Below are 8,811 nucleotides of genomic sequence, written 5' to 3' on the forward strand. Positions count from 1 at the left end.
TTAAAATTTTAACCCTGCTACTCTGGCTTCTGTAAACATTTGCTTGCTTAAATAATAGGGAAAAATAAGACTACTCCCATTCCTGAGAGGCCATAAACTATGCCCCAGACAGAGTGGTCAGTGCTGGCGCCAGGCCAGGCTTTGAGATATGGTCTCATGGCCTGTCCCAGCACATAGGACTTTTTCTCAGAAGGTCCGGAAGTCTCACTCCAAATTTGGGAAACAAAGAGCTGAAAAACATATAAATAGAAAAGACTTCCACCATGTGGGGCCCCAGAATTTGAGAAGCAATATTTCCTCTAGGCTTTCTAGCGCTAGCAAAACGAAAAAGACTCCAAATAAATTTGGCTTATTGTTTAAGGCGTCTTCTGATTTACAATACAACAATTCCTTCCCTCCACACTAGTAGACAACGGTGGTTGACCAGTTGACTTTGGAACAGGACTGTTGGGTATAAATTATGGTTTCACCTCTTAACAGCTGAGTAGCTTGGTTAAGGGACTTAACTCTCTGCGTCTCAGTTTCCTAAACTGAAAAATGGAAGCAGTAACAGACCCTACCACAAAGGGTTGTAAATTGCTGGGACTCAACAAATTCATTTACAAACTGTTCAGATGCAAAGCAAGTGCTCCATAAATGTTAACTATTATCACAATTATTCTCTTTTAAGAGGAGGAAACTGAGAGTGAGAGAAATGAGGTCACCTGCTTAAGGTCACACAGCTAGAGAGGGACAGAGCTGTGCTTTGAAGCCAGGTCCCCATTTGCCTAAAGACAGGAGGGGAGCTGGAAAGAAAGACGAAAGCCAATGAAGGTTGGAGAAAAGTCTTAGCAGAAATCCATTTGTCTCCTGTGCGTCCCCACCCTCTAAGAGGTGGGATCAGGCTGCTCCGGGACACCTACCTGTGGAAGGAGAGGGAAAGAGAAAGCTGAGCAGAGTTCCAGTCCCAGCACTGCCACTAATGAGCTGAATGGCTCCCCTGCACCTCAGTTTCCTCCTCTGTGAAATGGGACTAATTCCATCTTCCTGTTATAGGACTGTCAGGACTGGAGATGTTGCTTGGGAAAGGCCCGTTCTCTCCTCCCACACCTTCTACCCACTCCTGCCTACCCGAAGAGGATGAGGCAGCTTGCCCAACCGCCTGGGAGGTGGGCCCCAGCAGGGCGGGACAAGGCGACCAGGAGGACTTAATTAAGGGCAGAAAAGCAGAAGTGACAGGGTTTCCCAAGTCTCAGAGGACGAAATTCCCCACACTTCCTCTCCACCTGCTGCCGCTGCCTACGGCCGCCGGGCTGGCTCCGCTGCGATTCAGGAGGCATGAGGACCCTCCAGGGGACAGCTGAGCACCTCATCAGGACCGGGTAGGTCTGGAGACCTTGGCTACTGGGAGCGGCAGGCATCTGGGGTAGCGCCTAGGGCTCACGCTCTGCCATTCCCTGGCTGCATGACTTTGGGTAAACCCTCACCTCGTGGAGCCTCATTTCCCCACTTATGGAATGAGAGTAACAATCATGTCCCTAAGACTGTTGTGAGAATTGACTGAGGAAATGCACATGTAGGACTTGCTATTGTGCTTGGCTCAGAGTAAGCACTCAATAGATGGCAGCTAAAATCCTTACTGACCACTCGCAACACAGGCCGTGGCTCCCGATATGACTTAGAACTGGTTTTCCATTCTGTTATTGTTTACAGTAGCTATTTATTTTCACAGCTACCAGGTTTTGAATACTAATGATACAGTAGGGGGTGGGTTAGTCCCACATTAAAATGCCATCAGGAGCTGGGGAGGTCGTAATTCATTAACTCCAACCTCAAGTGGGTCCTCCACGGTGCCCAGCATTTCCTGTATTCATTTACTTTCCCACTTTCCTGGACAGCTACTTTCTCCTGCATCTTCAAGCTTTCATTGCCTCCTCTGGCATCCTCACCATCAGTGCTGACCTCACTTCCTGCTACCCTGAGCAAACAGAAGCAAGTATGCTGCCGTCAATAAATACTTAGGGAGCACGCACTGCATGGCCAGACACTATTCTGGGCACTAGGACATACCAGTGATCAAAAGAGACCAAGTTCCTGCCTGGTGGATGCTCTAGTGACAGACAATAGCTGACATGATACAAGTTGCCAGGCGCAAAATGACCCTATGCTGTACTACTTTCATCGTACCATGTTATAGACGAGAAAACTGAGGCACAGGGAGGTTAAGAAACCTGGCCAAGACCACACAGACGGTGAGTGGTGATTTGAACCCAGGCAGTCTGGAGTCTTGCCTTTAACAATTGTGGTGTTCTGCGCATACCTGATGATGCTGATATATAATTGCCCACACTTTGCCTGCCCACCCACCGTCATCTGCACCCATTTCCTCTGCCTTCCCACCTGCTATTAAGAATGAACGGCCCCTGCTTCTTTCTAAGACCAGCCCCGCCTTTTGTGCTCTTGGTCTCACCCCTGCCACCCATGAACATCACTGCAGGGAGCCTCCCCTTCATCACTGCCTCCACCCCCCTTTAGTGGCTCTCCCATCTGCAAGCCTGCCAGAGCTTCTTCCATCTTCAATGAATTCTCTTGGTCACATTTCACCCATCGGCTACTGCATCTTTCTTGACCCATCAGTAGCATTTCACATAGGTGATCGCTCCCTTCTTCTTGGGACATTTTATGTACTTGGCTGTTCAAGCACCGCATGGCCTGGCTTCTCGGCCTCCTTCACTGGTCCTTCTTCACCTCCCAAACTGTTAACCCAAGAGTTCAAGGGCTCAGTCCTTGGATCTCTCTCCTCCTCCTCAAGACACGTCTTGAGGAATCTCATCCTGCCCCTTGATTTAAAATACCATCTATAAATCAACAACACCCAACATTCTATCTCCAGCCTGATCTCTCCTCTAAATTCCCGATTCGTGTTTCCAACCACATACTCAACAGCTCCACTGAACGGCTAACTTGGCAACTTAAATTTCAGACTTTCAACTGAATCCCTCCTCTCCCCACTTCACTCAAACCTGCCTGAACCACAGACTTTTCTGTCTCGGGAAATGACACCTCAATGTTTCCAGTGCTCAGGCCACCAAACCTCATGGTCCTCTTTCTCTCACACCCGCAGCCAATCAGTCTGTCAATTGACTCTTCCAATAAAATGTATCCAGAATCCAACCTCTCCTTACAATTCCTCCGCAGTCACTCTTTAGTATAAGCTCTATAAGGGCAAGGATTCTCGTCTATTTATTCATTCCTGTTTCTCCAATGGGTGACACATAGTAGTTGATTTAAAAAATATTTGTTGAATAAATAAATATAAGGAAAATAGAGTAGAAAAGTTTCTCGGAGGTCAACTGATCCACTCTCCCTTCCCCTTCTCCCCCCAAATTATAAAGGAGACACTGAGGTTTAGAAAGAAGGCATGTTCAGTGTCACACAGTGCCAACAGTGGAACAGTGACTTTATTTCTCTCTTTCTCGTTCTCTCTCTCTTATTTGTGCTTCTCTCTTCACGACTCTTTCATTCCCTTGGGACAGTTGCCCTCACAAAACTGAGATTATGGACATCCTCACATCCTCAGGAACTGCATGGAAACTGGGTTCTTCCCTGACAACTCCAGCGTGAATAATCCTGGGGAAGGCTCTGATTGATATAGCTTGGGTCAGGTGGGTTTGGGGTGGGTTACTCTAATTGGCGGACCTGGGAAGACTGCCTACTCCTTTGGCTAATGGGGTGGAGCCTGTTAGCAGATGAAGGCTTTGTGGGGCAGAGACAGTGGGCAGACACCCAACCCCCACCCTCCTGATAAAGGTTCCCCCAATTTCTTGTGTGCAGGTGGAGATTCTGGCTCTTGGGGCTCTGCAAGGCCCTTGTTCCACTGCAGGCTGCCTGGGTCGCCTTCTCTCAGCCTGTCCCAGCCAGCTGTGACCAGCTGTTGATCCAGCTTCTCCTGTGTGGTTCCCTAGCTGTTGCTGCTGCAGGTCTGGCCCACCACTGGCTGGTGTCCTCACTGCTTTATCCTCTGGGGCCCTCGGCCATGGTGGCCTCTCTCTGTGGCCTCCTGGTCTTACTAGGCCTGGGCCTGGTGCCTCCAGCTCGCTGCCTGTTTGCACTCAGCGTGCCAACTCTGGGCACAGCACAGGGCCGCCGCCTGCTCCTCTCCTGGAGTACTGCCACCCTGGCTGTCACCGTGGTGCCCAACGTCTTGGCCAACGTGGGCGCGGCTGGGCAGGTGCTGAGGTGTGTCACCGAGGGCTCCCTGGAGAGTCTTCTCAACACCACTCACCAGCTACACACGGCGTCCAGGGCTCTGAATCCCACTGGCCGAGGCCTGACACTCCAGGCCCAGGGCAATGGCTCTGTCTTCCGGCTTCACATGCTCAAGGTCACTCAGCAGGTCCTGGAGGACTTCTCTGGCCTGGAGTCCCTGGCCCAGGCAGCAGCCCTGGGCATCCAGCGGGTGGTTACAGGGCTCTTTGCGCTGGGCCTCCTGATAAACTCAGCACGCTATCTCCACTGCTACCTGACTGACCTGCGGTTTGATAACGTCTATGCCACACGGCAGTTAGCCCAGCAGCTGGAGGAGGCCGGGGCCACACACCTGCTGGCCTCCCCACCAGCCTGGCTGCTCAGGGCGGCGTGGCCAAGGCTGTCCCAGGGGGAGCTGCTGAGCTGTCTACTAAGGCTGGGGCTGCTCGCCCTGCTCCTGGTGGCCACCGCGGTGACCGTGGCCACAGACCACGTGGCCTTCCTCCTGGCACAGGCAGCCGTGGACTGGGCTCAGAAGCTGCCTGCTGTGCCCATTACGCTCATGGTCAAGTATGACGTAAGTGTGGTGATGGGAAGATGGGCACAGAGTCATTTTCTTGAGGGAAAGGGTAGGGTTCACGAACTTGCGATTGAATTTTACTTACCTTCAAGTCAGAGCCCTGGGAGAGGCTGTGGAACCTGGGGCATCACAGATGAACTTATTTAATTCCCACTACAACACGATACAGTGGTTCTGTGCTCACCCCCGACTGCAGGTGAAAATACTGATACCAGAGTTGTTAAAAGAATCCCCCCTCCCAGCTCACTCGTTTCACACGTGCCAGCATGTCCTCGCTCCCTTTCTCTCACTTGTACAAATGGGACCGATCCTTCTCCCCCTACAAGGTTATTGTGAGCTTTAAGATGCGGCAGTCTCTAGAAGTACCTAGTAAGCACCATGACCCAGAGGAGAAGTTTAATAAATACCGGCTGTTGTTAATAGCTCACATCTGTGTATATCAGACTGGAGGAGGGTTCAGGAAGGGTCTAGATCAGGAGTCCACTAACTATAGCCCACGGACCAATTCCTGTTTTTGTAAATTAAGTTTTATAGGGGGAATAAATGGTGATGGAAGGAGACTAAAGTTGGGGTGGTGAACTCACTACACAATATACAGATGATTTATTATAGAATTATACCACTGAAACCTATATAATTTATTAACCAATGTAACCCCAATCTATATATAATAAAAGCATAATATGCTAATTAGACCAGATGTCCTTCCGGACGACCTTCCGGACGAAGTCGGGGCTACGAGGGAAGCCCGGGTCCTGGGTGCCAGAGGGAAGCCGGTGCCGGCAGCTGCGGGAAGGAAGGCCTACTCTTGCACAAATTTTGTGTATTGGGCCTCTGGTAAATTCAATAAAGAATAATAAAATAGAATGAAAAAATTTTTATTGGAACACAGCCATGCAGTGTATGTGGGTACTGTCCGTGGCTGCTCTCCGAAGGCAAATTTGAGTGATGGCAACAAACTGTAGAGCCAGCAAAGCCTAAAATACTTACTATTTTAATAGTTACACATAAAACATGGACTATCTATTTACTCTTAGGTATTTTCTATCTCATCAAGATTTGTGGTTTTCAGTCTCTTCTTTGGCCATTTTACTGAAATCGCCAAGGCTCAGAGAAGTTAGCGAACTTGCCCAAATACCTGTAAGCAGCAGATCCAGGGCTGCTCTGCGACTTCCGTGGCCCGAGGCACGTTCACGTTCATGAACTCCTTCCTTGTCAGGTCCAGCCTGACGATTGAACCGGGCTGAGGTAGGGAGGTGGGATTTGAGAAGAGAAAGAAAGACAGGACATCGGGATTCGGGAGGTCCACAGCTCTCGAGAAGCTCTGGCAACTTTTATTAGTAATACAGTGCTTTTTATACATAAGACACTAAGCAGGGAATCACTCACAAGGAAAACATTCTTTGTTTCTCTAGAATCACTACTGGAGGGATAAGTTGAAGGACAGGTTTCTTGTGACAATAAATCTCACTAGTTGGACACATATTTCTTGGTAAGCCATGGAAGTAGCTCTTATCCTACTGATAGCAGTCATATAAACAAACCCTGGGAAAGCTCTGTAGGCAGGGGCTGCTCTCGTTATACCGATTAGTTGCCATCCAAACAGGCCTGGGAAATCTGTGGGGGTAGGTGCCAGCCTTGCTAGCCCCTACAGGTGCAAGGACCGTGTCAGCTTACAGCCCGTTCCCCACACTTCCTCCATTAAAAATATTAGTGACTCCATTGGGATAAACACAAACATACTAATAGTATCTAGTGAAACATGTTCCTCAACTTGAAAGTTCATTTTTAAATGCTGATTTTAAACGAAAACAGAACATTTTCACAGGCCCCTAAAAGCATTGTGGGGCCCAGCACTGTGCCCAATGAGGAAATTGGCTCTGGGCAAAGCCAAGAGCCAGCCCAAGAAATCTGGTTTCCAAGTTCAAAGGGTTAACCTCTGACCTCCCTGCCTCTGTAGGCACCATTCATCCTCGCTCCAGCATAACTCAGGGAAATTGTAGGACCTGATGCTTATGTCCAGGATATTGGGACCGGCCCAGGCTCGGACGGTCCCACTGCATGACTTTAAGTTTCCATCTTTTACATGAGGTCCATGTGGGGCTGGACCTCAGAGATTCGTGCCTATCTGATAGAAAATGCATCTACAGTATTCATTTACAAAGGGGTCAACAAAGTGCTAATGCCCGATAAGCATTAATTTGATTTCTCTAAGTGAGAATAATAATAAAAAGTATTCTTCGAAGAGTAATATAAGCGAGTTCATACTACTCTTCAAAGAGAAATAATAAAAATAGCCTTTGTGCGGTGCTGTTTCAGACTCCTGATCTCCTATGATCCTCCTCAAACCCCGAAGGCAAAGGTTGCTTCTGAGCCCATTTTGCAGATGAGGGCAGGGAAAGTTGAGCGGGCCCTGAAAGCGGCAAGTGGTGGGGGGCAGGGAAGGGGCCAGGGCGTCTGTCGGTTGACCTGGCCTTTTTCTCCCTTACGAAGGCTGTCTACACCATCCTGGACTTCGTCCCCTTCCTCTTCAACCAGCCGCCTCTGGAGAAACCCTTCCACTCCGCCCACAAGTCCTTCCAGTGGGAGCTCCGCTTCACCTCCTCGGCCTGCCCGCTGCTGCCCGCCCAGCGCCCCCTCACGGCCGCCCCGCTGGCCGCCGGGGTCCTGCAGCTGGTGGCTGGTGCCACGGTCCTCCTGGAGACCTACGCCTGCCGACTACGGCACACCATCGCAGCTTCCTTCTTCACGGCCCAGGAGGCGAGGAGGGTCCGCCACCTTCATGCCCGGCTCCAGCGGAGATACGACAGGAACCGAGGCCAGCAGCCGCCCCTGCAGGCTCCTTCCTGATCCCGACACCCGGACCTGCCAGCAAGCACCCAACATGGATTGACATGCCTGGGCACACAGGACACCTGGAAGAACACAGAGCCCCGGAGAAGAGGGGGAAAGATCTTTGGAGTCACACAGACCTAAGTTGTAATCTTGGCCCTTCTGCTGCCTCCCTGTGTGACCTTGGGGGGGTGGCTGCACCTCTCTGAGCCTCCTTTTGTGCAGCCACATAACGACAATGATGTGAGCTACTTTCCGCACGGGACTGTGGCAAGGACAGAACGAAGTATTGGGCACGAAAGGCCCCCATACCCAGAAAAGGACTATGCCAAGCGGAAGGCAAGGAAGCGTGGAAATGGCTCAGGGCTTCTCCAGACCAGGTGGGAGCTGGTCAAGGCTCTCACCTGCAGCAACCTGACCTGGTCAGTGGAGACGTCGCTTGTGAATGTGTCTAAATGCTCCTGGAACTTATTTATGTGCCCCCAAATCCTCTGAGCTTATTGGTTGCAATCTAAAATTGTCCTTATTTTATAAATAATATATTTATTAAATCCTAAATTAGGTTAGATTACTCTTTTGCTTCAGACTCCTTTAGGGGCTTCATTTAGGGCTGTCAGGTTTAGCAAATGAAAAAACAGGACACCAGCTTCCGGTTGATGTTTAGATAAACCACGAATATGGGTTTAATGTCCTGGAGACATATTGTTCTTATGCTAAACATACTTAGAACATGCCCATTGCGGTTGTGTAGCTGAAATTCAAACTGAACTGGATAACCTGTACTTTATCTGGCAATGCTATCCCCATCCTCCTATCTAATAAGAGTAATATGCAAATTGACCATCACTCCAACACACAAGATGGCTGCCCCCATGTGGACACAAGATGGCCACCACAAGATGGCCGGCAGGGGAGGGCAGTTATGGGTGATCAGGCCAGCAGGGGAGTGCAGTTGGGGGGGACCCAAACCTGCAGGGGAAGGCAGTTGGGGGCAACTGGGCCAGCAGAGGAGGGCAGTTGGGGGCAATTGGGCTGGCAGGGGAGGGCAGTTAAGGGCGACCAGGCTGGCAAGGTAGGGAAGTTAGGGGTGACCAGGCCAGCAGGGGAGGGAAGTTGGTGGCGACCAGGCTGGTGGGGGAGGGCAGTTAGGGTTGACCAGGCCGGCAGGGGAG

General features: G+C 50.4%; 1 protein-coding gene across 1 annotated transcript; it reads left to right on the forward strand.

Annotated features, from left to right (window-relative positions):
* Positions 1-1,317: 1,317 nt before the first annotated feature.
* OCSTAMP (osteoclast stimulatory transmembrane protein) lies at positions 1,318-7,657 on the forward strand. The gene is made up of 3 exons (XM_028138043.2): positions 1,318-1,361; positions 3,814-4,804; positions 7,301-7,657. The coding sequence occupies exons 1-3, from the start codon at positions 1,318-1,320 to the stop codon at positions 7,655-7,657; spliced, it is 1,392 nt and encodes a 463-aa protein (XP_027993844.2).
* Positions 7,658-8,811: the final 1,154 nt, after the last annotated feature.

This window comes from Eptesicus fuscus, chromosome 12 (genome assembly GCF_027574615.1).
Source record: "Eptesicus fuscus isolate TK198812 chromosome 12, DD_ASM_mEF_20220401, whole genome shotgun sequence".
Taxonomy (NCBI): Eukaryota; Metazoa; Chordata; class Mammalia; order Chiroptera; family Vespertilionidae; genus Eptesicus; species Eptesicus fuscus.

Coding starts and splice junctions, on each gene's coding strand:
- OCSTAMP (XM_028138043.2), top strand. CDS start 1,318: ATGAGGACCCTCCAGGGGACAGCTGAGCACCTCATCAGGACCGG. Junction 1,362..3,813: donor GAGCACCTCATCAGGACCGG/GTAGGTCTGGAG, acceptor TCTTGTGTGCAG/GTGGAGATTCTGGCTCTTGG. Junction 4,805..7,300: donor CGCTCATGGTCAAGTATGAC/GTAAGTGTGGTG, acceptor TCCCTTACGAAG/GCTGTCTACACCATCCTGGA.